General features: G+C 44.9%; 2 protein-coding genes across 4 annotated transcripts; both read left to right on the top strand.

Moving 5' to 3' along the window:
- CLK1 (CDC like kinase 1) lies at nucleotides 1-6,951 on the top strand. 3 transcript variants are annotated; one of them, XM_036319624.1, is made up of 13 exons: nucleotides 1-151; nucleotides 1,185-1,339; nucleotides 1,540-1,768; nucleotides 2,799-2,889; nucleotides 3,289-3,355; nucleotides 4,222-4,338; nucleotides 4,432-4,598; nucleotides 4,812-4,906; nucleotides 5,001-5,130; nucleotides 5,535-5,617; nucleotides 6,041-6,120; nucleotides 6,383-6,473; nucleotides 6,584-6,951. In XM_036319624.1, the coding sequence occupies exons 2-13, from the start codon at nucleotides 1,185-1,187 to the stop codon at nucleotides 6,725-6,727; spliced, it is 1,449 nt and encodes a 482-aa protein (XP_036175517.1). In that variant the 5' UTR covers nucleotides 1-151; the 3' UTR covers nucleotides 6,728-6,951. The 3 variants fall into 3 exon arrangements, with proteins under 3 accessions (XP_036175517.1, XP_036175519.1, XP_036175518.1); XM_036319626.1 differs by lacking the exons at nucleotides 1-151; nucleotides 1,540-1,768; nucleotides 2,799-2,889 and having other exon boundaries at nucleotides 1,215-1,339; XM_036319625.1 differs by lacking the exons at nucleotides 1-151; nucleotides 1,185-1,339; nucleotides 2,799-2,889 and having other exon boundaries at nucleotides 1,351-1,768.
- Nucleotides 6,952-11,756: 4,805 nt separating this feature from the next.
- Nucleotides 11,757-13,979, top strand: LOC118662015 (pre-mRNA-splicing factor CWC25 homolog). Its single transcript, XM_036320629.1, has one exon. The coding sequence runs from the start codon at nucleotides 12,077-12,079 to the stop codon at nucleotides 13,325-13,327; it is 1,251 nt and encodes a 416-aa protein (XP_036176522.1). The 5' UTR covers nucleotides 11,757-12,076; the 3' UTR covers nucleotides 13,328-13,979.
- Nucleotides 13,980-14,808: the final 829 nt, after the last annotated feature.

Raw genomic sequence — 14,808 nt, 5'->3', positions numbered from 1 at the left:
CCTCGCTGCAGCGTCACCGGTGTTTTTCAGAAGAGCCCTGACGCAGCGGCTGTCAGCTCCATTTTGCGGTCGGAGCCCGTCCAGCCCGCAGGGCCTTCTCCGCTGTCGCGTTAGCTTTGTCTCCTTCGGCTTCGACTCTCTGGCCAGGACGGTAAGCGCTGGGGGAAGCGGGCTGGTGTCAGGGCCCCGTGTCTGCGCCCCGCGAGCACCCGGTGATGCCGCCCTACCCGGGCTCGTAGGACGCCGCTCGCGGTCTCCTGCACGGCGGGCCCTTTCCCTCGCCCCATCCGGCTCCGTCCAGCCTGTCGGCGCGAGTTTCTGCCGGAACCTCGACGCCCCAGACGCTGGCGGAGGAGAGTGACCGTGTTTGCGAGGCGGGGGTGGGGCGGGCCGCGCCCGGGCGCCATCTTGTCCGCAGCAGCCGCCGCCTCCCGCGCTGTAAGATGGCGGCGGCGGGCGCCCGTCGCGGCCGGTGTTTACCGTGGTTCCTCGTCAAGGACGCTTCTGTGAGCAACTGTGCCGACAAAGACGGAAGGCGCGGCCCGGGTAGAAGGCGCTATCCCTTCACGCCCAGTCGCTTCTCGCAGGACTGAAGTGCCCCCTCGGTGTGGTCTGGGATCCCGAGGAAAGAAACGATAGAGTATTTGCAGGCGTGTGTGGTCGTGCATCTTGTGTGTGGAATGTCTGCGCCCCACTCGGGGCCGTTTGAGTGAGCGCGGAGACGGGGGGAGTCAAGTTAGGGCTTTTCGTTGGAAACATCGATGGAAGGAAGATGGCGTCCCCCTCCTCGCCCGACGGTGTAAGAAGCGGGTGTGAGCCGGCCCTGAGGAGACGCTGGGTGCAGGGCGTGCTGGGGAGTGGCGCTCAGCGACGGGATCGTGTCGTGTCGCTGGCTGAAGGCCTGGCCAGTTCGGTCGCTTTACCTCCTTTACAGGAGTTTTAGACAATAAATGATTCCGCCTCGAGAACACGGACGGTTGCGTGTGAGTCGGAGGCCAGTGTTGGAGGCCCGTGTTGGAGGCCCGTTCGGAGGGGAGAATCGCGTCCTGTGAACTGGGTTAAGCCTCCGCCGCAGGAATCGATCCGCAGGGTCACGGCCAGCGCGGATTGCAGAGGGTTTTACCAAACCGCCCCTGGCTGACGTGCGGCGCCCGGTAAAGCTGGGGGACTTGTGTGTTCCGCAGATGAGGCACTCGAAGAGAAGTTACGGTGCCGATTGGGACGAGGACTGGGAGGCCGCCAAGTGGAGGAGCAGCAGCCGCAAGAGGGCGAGGCGGTCCCCCAGCAGCGCCCGCGAGAGCAAGCGCTGCCAGTACGACCCCGCGAAAACCTCGGACAGGTGAGGAGGGCGCGGCCGGGGGGCGCCGCTCCCTGTGTGCGGTGTGGCCTGTGCTGCTGGTGAAATTGTGTCTGTGTGTGTGTGTGTGTTGGTGGGAGAAAACAAAATCTTAGTGTTTACTGTCTTAGATTTACTGAGAAGTTGAGGATACTCGGTATTAGCGTGAAGCATTGAGAAAGAGTGTGCTTTTGTTTTTCTAGTCATTATTTGGAAAGCCGGTCTCTAAATGAGAGAGATTATTATAGCCGGCGCTACGTTGATGAATATAGAAATGACTACAGTCAAGGGTGTGAGCCCGGGCATCGCCACAGGGACCATGAAGGCAGATACCAGAACCACAGCAGCAAGTCCTCTGGCCGCAGTGGACGGAGTAGCTATAAAAGCAAGCACCGGACCCACCACAGCACCACCCATCGCCGATCACACGCGGTAGGAGCGCTTTCAAAACCTTTGGAGATTTTATTTCCCCTTGGAGCAAGAAACTTTAATTTGTGTTTGACCATTTGAGAAAGTTCTGTTTAAGATGAAGTTATCTCAATTTTAACTTGCAGGATCCTTTCTATTTGTGCATTGGATAGGAAATGCCCTAAGTACAGTATATATTTAGTTACTTAATAGGTTTTGTTATTAATTGGCAACTGTCATTTCCATGAAATAGTGGAGGGGATTTAATTTAGGTTAGTTTATTGCAGTGATAGCAGTTTAGTCTGACAGATTTTTCATGGTACTTCAAGAAATCTGATTTTTGATAAATTGAAGCCTTAACCACAAAAGTAGACTAGGCCTTTTATATTTGTATGATGAGGATTAGATGTAACTTTGTTCTAGCAACACATTCGCTCTAATTTTTTTTTTTTTTTTTTTTTTTTTTCACTAAGCCCACCATTTAACAGATTTGAACATTATGGAATGTGTATTAATTTGGAGATCAGCTCAGATGGCGTTTAAAGTGTCATGGTGTTATTCTTGTATACCAAAAAAAATTTTTTCTTCCCCAAATTAGGACTTCAGTTTTATTTGCTATCTTAGTATTTTGTTTTCTTAGATTAGTTAGGAAATCTTAATTTGGCCGCAGTCTACTTTGACAAGTAAATATTACATCCTATGATTTTGCAACAGTAAATTGGGACACTAGAAACTTAAAATTATGTTTCAGTGAATGCTACAACTAAGCATTTTTTAAGAAAACAATTGTGTTATGTTTTGTTGCCTTGCCACTTTGAGTATCTTATCTGAAAATCTGTTCCTTGCCATGTTTTTCTCCTGTTAACATAAACTATGTGCCCTGTGAATTTCTGGGGACTGAATTTGAAATTGCTCCTGCCAACCGTTTGTGGCCTGGCGTGTATCTGAATGCCTGAATATCTCCCCGCTGAATGAATTTCGTATTCTGCCCTGAATTCACTCGGGTATATTGATTGGCTGGATGATCTTGGTGCCGCCCACTTGACGTTTCCAGAAGAGTCACCGAAGGAAAAGATCCAGGAGTGTAGAGGATGATGAGGAGGGTCACCTGATCTGTCAGAGTGGAGACGTACTAAGTGCAAGATGTATAGAATATTTTTCAACACTTATTAACTTTTCAGATAACATATCTATATATAGATTAAGATTTCAGGGATTTGGAAATCTTTTCTCTCTTTCTGTTTTTTTGTTTTGTTTGTTTTTTTCCATTTCTTTTGGTGGTGGGGGGGGAATTGTATTTTTGCTTTCTTTAGAAATTTAATGTTTGTTATGTAGAACTTCCAAAACAGTAAATCAAGTTAAATGAAATTAGCTTTAAGACTGAAATTAGACATAAAAATAGTTACATGTTTTTTGACAGTGTTGACCAATAAAATAGTGATAAGGGAATTTAGCATCAACTAGAATAATCTGCATTTATAGCATTATGATAAGCAAAATGTTTTCACTTCTTGATGTGACTGAGATTTATTTTTCTCTTTTAGATGAAATTGTTGATACTTTAGGTGAAGGAGCTTTTGGAAAAGTCGTGGAGTGCATTGATCATAAAGTGTAAGTTTCCTATCCTGTCACTGTACTTGCAGTGATCGGTATAGAAAATATATTTAGCCTTGGGCAGTGTTGCTCAGTTGGCTGAGCATCGGCCCATGTACCAAGAGGTCACAGATTCAATTCCCAGTCAGGGCACAGGTTTTGGGCTTGATCCCCAGTAGGGGGGCATGCAGGATGCAGCTGGTTGAAATCGCTACTCAAAAGAAGGAAAAAATCAACATACCTTTTAAAAGAAAACATATATAGCTTTAGAATGTGGTCTGACCATGAGTTAGATACATCTTTACCCTTTACCTTGGGTTTTTTACTTGTCTGTAGGAAACTCCCAGTAAAAGATACCAGCTGTTTTTATTCTTATATATCTTTTTATTTTTAAAATATATATTTATTGATTTCAGAGAGGAAGAGGGAGAGAGGTAGAAACATCAATGATGATAGAATCATTGATCAGCTTCCTCCTGTACGTCCCCTACTGGGATCAAGCCCACAACCCAGGCATGTGCCCTTGACCAGAATCAAACCTGGGACCCTTCAGTCCACAGGTTGATGCTCTTATCCACTGAGCCAAACCAGCTAGAGCTGATTTTATTTTTAAGTAGTAGTAATTAATAGTATATGCAGCCTCTAATTTCAGTTTTAAGCTGAGAACAGATTTTATTTAAGGAAAATAGTATTTTCTTGTCTCACGAGGCCCAATTGTGGCCATCTTTTTTTTAAAGGTCATTCTAGTTGCTTATTTTAAGTTGCAATTAAAAGATAATACATACAATCAAAGTAGAAGTGTGTACAGTTTGAAGAGAGTGATAGAAAAATGCATTAAAATACCTTGATTATTTTTATTTATAACTTGGATTTTTCTCTAACAGGGGAGGTAGACATGTAGCAGTAAAAATAGTTAAAAATGTGGATAGATACTGTGAAGCTGCCCGCTCAGAAATACAAGTGCTGGAACACTTAAATACAACAGACCCCAATAGTACATTGTAAGTATCAAAATAGAACTAAGAAAATGGCTCTAGGTAGATTTTAAGACGATTATAAGAAGCTGTACTAAGTTATTTTTCATGTGTTTGTAGCCGCTGTGTCCAGATGTTGGAATGGTTTGAGCATCATGGTCACATTTGCATTGTATTTGAATTACTAGGACTTAGTACTTACGATTTTATTAAGGAGAATGGTTTTCTGCCATTTCGACTGGATCATATCAGGAAGATGGCATATCAGATATGCAAGTCTGTGAATTGTAAGTACTTTTTATGAAATGTTAGCTGTTGGTGTGCTAATTTTTTAAGGAGGGTAGTGGGTTTCAGTCCTGGGTGGTTGTCTAGCGGACTAATTGAATGTTGGCCACTTCTTCAGGCTTGTGGCAAAGACATCAGAGAGGTGTGTTTTTTGTTGGTAGGGACTTTGGGTTTTGATTTGTAGAGTACAGCTACTCTTTATGTTTCATTCTCAGTTCTGCACAGTAATAAGTTGACTCATACCGACTTAAAGCCTGAAAATATTTTATTTGTGCAGTCTGACTACACAGAGGCATATAATCCCAAAATGGTAAGTCTTTCATGTATTAACTTCATAGTTCTAAATGAATGTTTAATGCTTTCTTAATAGTAATACCTTCTTAACCATCATTTATGGTTTTTAGAAACGTGATGAACGTACCTTAATAAATCCAGATATTAAAGTTGTGGACTTTGGAAGTGCAACATATGATGATGAACATCACAGTACATTGGTATCTACCAGACATTATAGGGCTCCTGAAGTTATTTTAGGTAAGTATTTAATTGTGCTTTGGGAATCTTACTGAAGCTGATTTTAAATTTTACTTATAGTTTGAAAACATAATCATTTAATTCCTGTTATGTCCCAGATACTTTGCATGTGCAGTCTTTATATGGCATAGTGTGCCCGTTTTACAGGTTAAGAAATTGAGGCTCAGGAAAAAAGAAAATTCCCCCCTCTCTCCAATCACTAGCCTCAAGAGCCTGACTTAAGGCTTGAAACTAGTATCTCCAGAATCCTAACTCTTACATACTATCCTATTATATTTAATCTTGGACTAAGTGCTTGCTTTAGGATCTTTACTATCTCAAACATCAACTTATGCACATTTAAAAAAAATGTTTTTAAGAAACATTGAGGATTTTTCCCCCTGACAGTTTGCTTTATCTTACAGCCTTAGGATGGTCCCAACCATGTGATGTCTGGAGTATAGGATGTATTCTTATTGAATATTACCTTGGCTTTACAGTGTTTCCAGTAAGTGCTTTCTTTGTATAAGTGTCTGTTTATATGAATGAACACTAAATCATACATATATTTCCATAGCTGTACCCCCCTCCCCATCATAGACTATTAGTTGTAGATAAATATAAAGAAATAAAAATTACGGTATTGTGATTCTGTTGGGCATTTCATAATTTATGATTTTATTTAAAATATTTTTTAATCTATTAAATAAACTTGCTGAATTAGGGGAATGTTTGGTGATCTGTAAGGCTTATGTTTTTTTTGGTTTGTTTTATTTTTTTAGCTGTAACTTGCTAAAAGTAGGCCTTTTTCAGTGATCACATCCTTCCTTGTGTCTAAACCATGTAGGGACTAGAAATATAGCAGCTATGTTAAATGAGAAAGCATAATATGCAAGTTCAGGTAGTTAACAAGTTTTCTTTATTATTTTAGACACATGATAGTAAGGAGCACCTAGCAATGATGGAAAGGATTCTTGGACCTTTACCAAAACATATGATACAGAAAACCAGGTATGTTTTGAGAGTAGGTGCCTTCCTTAGTACCAGTTGGTCACCTGTCCTGATTAGAACTATAAAACAGTAATGCTTTTTCACATAAGTAGCTGATGATTATTTTGCAGGAAGCCAGTAACGATCTCACTAGGCTGTCTTTTGAAATCTGTGGAAAATACTAGTCTGATCTATAAACATAATAAATGATTAAACCAATCACTATTAGTAGATGTTTAAATTTTCATTGTCAACATAAACATGGATATTGACTTACTCTTAGGAAACGTAAATATTTCCATCATGATCGATTGGACTGGGATGAACACAGTTCTGCTGGCAGATATGTTTCAAGGCGTTGTAAACCTCTAAAGGTAAGCCTGGGTCATTGCTTAAATGATCCTTGAGTTTTCCCTTTTTACAGTGGAGAAATAAAGTACAAGTGGTAGTAGAAAAAGCTGTTGACTGTTTCTTTTCCTTTCAGGAATTTATGCTTTCTCAGGATGCTGAACATGAGCTTCTCTTTGACCTCATTCAGAAAATGTTGGAGTATGAGCCATCTAAAAGGATTACTCTCAAAGAAGCCTTAAAACATCCTTTCTTTCATCCCTTAAAAAAAACTACATAGATCTCTAATTGTACAGCGAAAGAGGAGATTTTATAGACTGTATCAGTCTAATTAAATTATTTTGTACAGCTTTTGTAAATTTCTTAAACTTTTATATTGCCTTGTTTATTTTGTTTGGATAGTTTGATTTGTTAAGTCCATAGCTAAGTAATGAACATCTTTTACAATGATTTCTGTATAAAATGATCTATTCAGAATAAATGTTTTTGTGTTTATGAAGTTTATATGAATCTGGACAGTTTGGTTTTTGGCACCATTTTTTGTTTCTTGTCACTTTAAAGAATGGGCATGTTTCTTCTATTAGGAAGTTTCCTTCAGTTTTGGAAATATTTAGCTTTGTTTTTATTTTAGTGAATGCCAGCATTGGGACTTACACCTTTTCTAAATCAAATTACATGGGGTGTTGAACACATTATATAATATAGATGCTTTATTATAGAATTATATAATTTTCTTAACCAAGATCATCCCCATAAGTTCAATAAAAAAGTAAAAATAGCCCTGACTGGTTTGGCTCAGTGGATAGAGCATCGGCCTACAGACTCAAGGGTCCCAGGTTCGATTCCGGTCAAGGGCATGTACCTTGGTTGCGGGCACATCCCCAGTGGGGAGCGTGCAGGAGGCAGGTGATCGATGTTTCTCTCTCATCGATGTTTCTAACTATCCCTCTCCCTTCCTCTCTGTAAAAAATCAATAAAATATATTAAAAATAAAATAATTACAGGATATAAAGATCTAAAGATAAACCAAGAAGAATTTGTTCTCCCTTATATTCCTGTTCAGATTTAATATTGCTGCTTTCGTGTCTCCCCCTGAATGGGATTTTGCAAATGGTTTAAGGTCATGTGCTCCTCAGGACATAACAGAAGTTTCCAGATCCTTTACAGCCAAGTCTGAATTATCAAGTCACTATAGTAAGATTTTTGTCCATTATCACCATCCATCACCAGAGGGTTTATTTGCTGTAATAGATGAGCCTATGTTGCCATAATCACCCAAAGCCTACCTTCTGGCTTATTTTTGCCGTTATTCCATTATATTTGTTTAGATAGTTCTGCTCGCAGATAGGTTTCAAGGCAATGTAGTGTGTGATGATGCACTTGTCATAAAACACATTATGTTCACTGCTGTAAAAATACGCTGTTCATCCCTCCCTCCAGCCCTCAACTTACAATAACTAATCTTTTTTACTGTTGTCTAGTTTTGCCTTTTCCAAAATGTAATGAAGTTGGAATCACAAAGTATATAGCCTTTTCAGATGGGCTTTCACTTAAAACGTTTTTCAACCAGTGTGTATGTGGCAAGAATTTTTAAACGTGCAATACCTGCCTGGCTGTTGTGCCTCTGCTTGAGCTTTGACTTTTGAACCAGGAGATCACAGTTCAATTCCCAGTCACTTGCCCAGGTTGTAGGCTCGATCCCCAGTAAGAGGGTACGTGTGCAGAGGAAGTAGCCAATCAGTGATTCTCATCAATAAAATAGCTATACAGCTATGAAGAGTTGAACTTTAAATGCCCATTTAAATCAGCAATTTTCAGCCCTTTTCATCTCATGGCACATATAAACTTTAATGAGGCCTGGTGCACAGATTTGTGCACTTGGAGGCGGGGACCATGGCCTGCAGGGATCACCAGCTGTGGGAGCCCCACTGATCCTACTTAGACAAGTGGCCATGGATCCACCCTCTGAGTAGCTACTGAATGAGGAAATTAGTTGAGCTGATGTTTTGGGGTAATGTCTTGGGTAAAGTCACATTCTGTGTCCAGGGGGAACCTGGTGGAGAGCTTTGCACCCCAAAGCCACTCGGTGAATGTCCTCAATGGTGTGATGCCAGGTTGGTGACACCATTGGGGTTGTTCAGGGCAGCTGTGCTCCAGGATCCTCAGCCAGCAGGACAGAGTCCACAGTCATGTCCCCTCTTGCCATTCACCTATGCCAGCTACCTGCGCTCTTTCTAGAATGCACCTTAGAGGGCCTGCATCAGCTTGTGGGGTCAGGCCAGTCTGGATTGTCTCAGGTATTTGATAGGTGCAGAGACTTGGCATCACCCTGGGCCTGCTAGTGGCTGCTCCCACAATGGGAGCAGCTGCTCATCCTGGTCAGCCAAGCAGTGCACAGTGGGACCACCAGGGGGCAACTCCTGCATTGAGCGTCTGCCCCCTGGTGGTCAGTGCACATCATAGTGACTGGTCGGTGATTCTGGTGGTTTCACCCTTCAGTTGCTGGGCTTTTATACATATACTAGGGGCCCAGTGCATGAAATTTGTGCACTACGGGGGTCCCTCAGCCCAGCCTGCCCCCTCACATACTGGGAGCCCTCAGGTGATGTCCTACTGATGGCTTAAGCCCGCTCCCTGCTCCCCTTGGGGAGCGGGCCTAAGCCACAGTCTGGCCTCCCTTTGTGGGAGGCGACCGGGCTGATCAGAGGAAGGCACCAGACCTGCTGCAGCCACTGCCAGTCACTGCAGCCACCATGGACTCCAGCCCCTTCACCATGAAAAAATGACAACATTCTTTAGGTATTTTCAAGATGTGTCTTTCATAGGATATGACATTTCTTATTTTTTTTTAACCTCACCTGAGGATATGTTTCCATTGATTTTTAGAGAATGTGGAAGAGACAGGGAAAGACAGAAACATCAAAGTGTGAGGAACACTTTGATTGGTTGCCTTCTGCATGAGCACTGACCTGGGCCCCAGCCAGGGAAGAGCCTGCAACCTAGGTACGTGCCCTTGGTCAGAATTGAACCTAGACCCTGTGGTAGGCAGGCCAGGCATTATCTACTGAGCCAAACCGGCTAGGGCAGGATATGATATTTCTTAGCCCTTCCAGCAGCAGACCTTCGTTTTTTTCTCCAGGAGTGAGGTGGAAAAAAACCCTACATCACCTTCTCGGATTCTTATTACCCAAGTTACTAAGAATATTACCAGTGGCATACAGGGAGCTTAGCCAATGAGCGGTCAGAAAAGATGTTTCCTCTGTAGTTCACACCGATCCCCGGCTCAGCCCTTGCCCAGGCCTAAGGCCTCTGGCCGGGGCTTTAGGCCTGGGCAGGGGACCCCCGGCCCCGGGCGATTGCCGGCTCCTCCCCTTCCCATGCCTCAGGCCTCTGTCTGGGCATTAGGCCTGGGCAGGGGACCCCAGCCCACTCCGATGGCCTGCTCCGCCCCTACCCAGGCCTAAGGCCTCTGGCTGGGGACCCCAGCCTGCTCAGATAGCAGGCTCCGCCCCTGCCCAGGCCAGAGGGGTGTTAGGCCTTGCAGGGGACCCCCAGCCTGCTCCAATCGCCTACCCAAGCCTCAGGCCTCTGGCTGGGGCATTAGGCCTGGGCAGGGGACCCCCAGCCCACTCCAATCGCCTACCCAGGCCTCAGGCCTCTGGCTGGGGCATTAGGCCTGGGCAGGAGACCCCCCAGCCCACTCCGATCGCAGGCTCTGTTCCTGCTCAGGCCTCAGGCTTCTGGCCGGGGTGATCGCCGGCTCTGCCCCTGCCCAGGCCTCAGGCCTCTGGCCAGGGCATTAGGCCTAAACAGGGGACCCCCAGCCTGCTCCTATCGCAGGCCCCACTCATACTCAGGTCTCTAGCCAGGGCATTATGCCTGGGCAGGGGACCCCCAGCCCCTGGCAATTGCCGGCTCCGTCCCTACCCAGGCCTCAGGCTTCTGGCTGGGGCGATCGCTGCTCTGCCTTCCCGGGTGGCATCTGGTGCTGCCCGCCCCGCCTTCCCGGTCCCCGATCTGCGGCCAGGATTCCAAGGGCAGCGTCTGGCGCTGCCTGCCCCACCTGCAGTATGCAAATTTAACGGCCATCTTTGTTGGGTTAATTTGCATACTCTTCTGATGGGCTGGCGGGCATAGCGATGGTACGGTCAATTAGCATATTTGTCTTTTACTGATTCCTGCAAGAATAGGGCTTCCTGAAGCTGGAATGAAGCAGAGAAGGGAGCGAAGCCCACCGAGGCAAGCTTCACTCCCTTCTCCACCGCTTTGCTCCTTTCTGTTGCACTTCACTCCCTTCTATGCTGTCTCCAGTCTTTGTTCCACGCCTGTGTATGCAAATTAACCAACATCTTCGTTGGGTTATTTTGCATACTTTGATTAGTTGGTGGGTGGAACAGAGGGATGGTCAATTTGCATGTTTCTCTTTTATTAGTGTAGATGGTTTACTAAAATTCTGTGGTACACACAAAAATATGTTTTGCTTATCTGAAAAAAGGTATTTTGATTCATTCACACCAGAGGGCTCTTGTGTTGGCTGTCAGTTTTTTAAAATCTAAGGGAAAAGAGGTAAGTGCCTGACTAGCCAGGTATTGCATGTTTTGTATTTGAATAACACATCTCGCTTTCTCCTCCTTCAGATGTTTGCTAATTTCAGCAAGGCCTTCCCTGGCTATGGCTACTTGAAATTGCCACAATCCCTCTTGCCAACACTATGCCTGTGCCCTTTCGTTTTTTCTATAAGAACTTTTTATGCAACTCTGCTGCTCAGTAAATATTTGGTGGATGACTTTTTTGGAGCAGAGCTCTGAGGGAGAGATCCATATAGAAAACACAGGTGCCGGAAGCCGGTGCATCCTTGCTGCTTGACACAGTTGCTGCAGGTAAGAAACATCTGCACAGCATATGTTTCAAGGGACCTGGCATATATGGCACACTGTTCTTAATATCTTTGCTCCCCTTCTTAGCGCTATGTGTTTTAACCAAGGTCACCTCTCCAAGAAAGGTTGTTTCCCCAGGTGGGGATTTTTCTCTGGAGTTAGGGATTAACAGGACTGAGGAAGGGAATAAATCAGTAAAACCCCTTAACTAAGTGCCAGGCGGGTAGTTAATCATTTTAACTACGAACAATCAAGCTTAAGCTACATAATCTTTACTTAGGATAATCTCTTTCAGTTACTTCCTTGTAGCTTAACAGAACAATAGAGTAGTGACCTTGGAATGGAGAGAACAAACGCCCTAACCTTTGGAATAGAATGGATAGGATTAAAATCAACTGGTATAAATACAGATGTAACAGGAGAGTAAAGACAGAACCTAGCTAGAGAACCTGGCGAGAGAACCTCGCTATGCTGATCAACTGAACACTGTCTCCTTGTCCTGGAATTGAGCCATAATTACTTGGCTTATAGGTCTACACTCAACCACCAAGCTACATGACCCAGGCCTTAAAAGTTTTTTTTTAAAAAAATATTTTTATTGAACGCCCTCCCGGAAGTAGAATGTAGATCCAGCCGCTGGTGGCCCCCGAGAACAGACCTGGGGCGGTCGTGCCTGAACTATTTCTCTACATTTCCTCTCGCTCCTTCCTGAGATTTCCAGGTCCACGGAGTGAGGACACGTCTCCACCATCATGGGGGGCAGAGACCTGAACCTGAAGAAGAGCTGGCACCCGCAGACACTCCGCAATGTGGAGAAAGTGTGGAAGGCTGAGCAGAAGCATGAGGCTGAGCGGAAGAAGATTGAGGAGCTTCAGCAGGAGTTGCAGGAGGAGAGGGCCAGGGAGGAGATGCAGCGCTATGCGGAGGATGTTGGCGCTGTCAAGAAGAAAGAAGAAAAATTGGACTGGATGTACCAGGGTCCTGGTGGGATGGTGAACCGTGATGAGTACTTGCTGGGGCGCCCCATTGACAAATACGTTTTTGAGAAGATGGAGGAGAAGGAGGCAGGCTGTTCTGAGACAGGACTCCTCCCGGGCTCTATCTTTGCCCCTTCAGGTGCCAATTCCCTCCTTGACATGGCCAGCAAGATCCGGGAGGACCCACTCTTCATCATCAGGAAGAAGGAAGAAGAGAAAAACAGAGAGGTATTGAATAATCCTGTGAAAATGAAGAAAATCAAAGAATTGTTGCAAAGGAGTCTGGAAAAAAAGGAGAAGAAAAAGAAGCACAAGAAACATAAGCACAGAAGCTCAAGTAGTGATCGTTGCAGCAGTGAGGATGAGCGCAACTGGGGGAGGTCTCAAAAGAAGATGGTAAATTCTTCCTCTGTTTTATCCAAAGTTCCTGGGTATGGTTTACAGATCAGGGACTCCGACCATAGCCAGCGTCTGCAGGGCCCTTTGATGGCTGAGCCAAAAGGAGTGCATGGGTGGAAGAATCACTCCAGGTCCAGGAGCTCCTCCCCGTCACCTCCCAGACATGCCAGCAAGAACACCAGAGGAGGGTCCCGGGACAGGAGGTCTCGATCCCAGGACAGAAGGTCACGGTCCCCAAGGCCAAGCAAAACGCACAACTCTAAGGTAAACAGGAGAGAGAGAGGCCGAACTAAGAGCCCATCACCTAAAAAAGAGGTCTACCAAAGGCGGCACGCACCTGGATATACCAGAAAGCTCTCATCAGAGGAACTTGAGCAAAAACGGCAAGAAATGATGGAAAATGCCAAGTGGCGGGAGGAAGAGAGGCTGAACATCCTTAAGAAGCACGCGAAGGATGAGGAAAGGGAGCAGAGGCTGGAGAAGCTGGACTCTCAGGACGGGAAGTTTATCCACCGCATGAAGCTAGAGAGTGCGTCCGCCTCCTCCCTGGAGGACCGGGTGAAGCGGAATATCTACTCTTTACAGAGAACCTCGGTAGCCCTGGAGAAGAACTTTATGAAAAGATGAAACCATCCTCTCTTGCTGGTTTTCCTGAATGTTCCAGGGAAGCTGCTGACCCTTAAAAATTCTCTTTATGAGTTCAAGTGACTTCTTCCACAGACGTCAAACCACCACTGTTCAAAGTGACTCTCCTCCGTTGACTCCTGAAACAGCTACTTCGAGAGCTTGCTTTATGGGACCCTCAGCAACGTTTGCTGGGTGCAGAGTGGATTTTGACTGTTTTTAATGGTGGGCACTGGACCATCTAGGTGTGAGCACTCCTGCCACTCTGGAGGGCTGCTTCCTGTGGTTGTGATTCGTATTATGCCTTTCCTCCCACTGTGTGAACACACCTATTCTACCACCTCAGCATATACCAGTCCTTTTAGAAACCTCACTCTCCAGGCGCTGACATAGATTGTGCTCACTTGGGTAAATGAACATTTACTTGGTTTAATAGGTGACAGGGTGAGACCAGGTTAGGGCAGAGCCAAGGGAGTGACAAAGAATCTGGAAGGGGAAAATATTTTTAAAATCCTTAAGTGAACTGTTGGAACCATTGGACTCTCAAACTGTAGAAGTATAGTGTGTGTGTGTGTGTATATGGTATTTTATTTTATTTCTTAAAATATATTTTGATTTTTTACAGAGGAAGGGAGGATAGTCAGAAACATCGATGAAAGAGAAACATCGCTCAGCTGCCTCCTGCACACCCCCCCCTGGGGATGTGCCCGCAACCAGGTACATGCCCTTGACCGGAATCAAACCTGGAACCCTTCAGTCCATAGGCCGATGCTCTATCCACTGAGCCAAACAGGTTAGGGCACAAATGGTAATTTTTACATGCTTTTAAAAAAACATTAGCTTTGTGATAATATCTTGTTTGGTAAGTGACTTTACTATTTAACGGAATCGCATTGTATCTTGTTATTGAGTAATACAGTAAGGCAGGTCAGCTTTTTTCCCCCTTTGCAAATCCAGCTAGTTTAGGAGGGGATGGGTGCTTAGAGTCTTTTATGTGAGAAGTGCAATGATGAAGTCAAATGTATGAGTCAGGACCAAATTTGCAGTATGCTCCCTGGCTCTTAAAAAAAAAAAAAAAAAAATGGAAGCTGTTTTAAAAATTTATATTTTTTTATTGATTTCAGAGAGGAAGGATAGAAAAATCAATGAGAATCACTGATAGGAATCAAACCTGGGACCCTTCAGTCCACAGGCTGACACTCTATCCATTGAGCCAAACTGACCCTGACCAGGGCTTAAGTTTTTTTATTTTTAAATATATTTTACTGATTTTTTACAGAGAGGGAGAGGGATAGTTAGAAACATCTGAGGGAGAAACATTAATCAGCTGCCTCCTGCACACCCCCTACTGGGGATGTGCCTGCAACCAAGGTACATGCCCTTGACTGGAATCGAACCTGGGACCCTTGAGTCCCAGGCAGACGCTCTATCCACTGGGTCAAACCGGTTAGGGCAGGGCTTAAGTTTTTTTTAAAATTGATTTT

Source organism: Myotis myotis, unplaced genomic scaffold (assembly GCF_014108235.1).
Source record: "Myotis myotis isolate mMyoMyo1 unplaced genomic scaffold, mMyoMyo1.p scaffold_m19_p_8, whole genome shotgun sequence".
Classification (NCBI taxonomy): Eukaryota; Metazoa; Chordata; class Mammalia; order Chiroptera; family Vespertilionidae; genus Myotis; species Myotis myotis.
The sequence above is the reverse complement of the archived record's forward strand: the minus strand, read 5'-3'. Positions and strand labels throughout refer to the sequence as shown.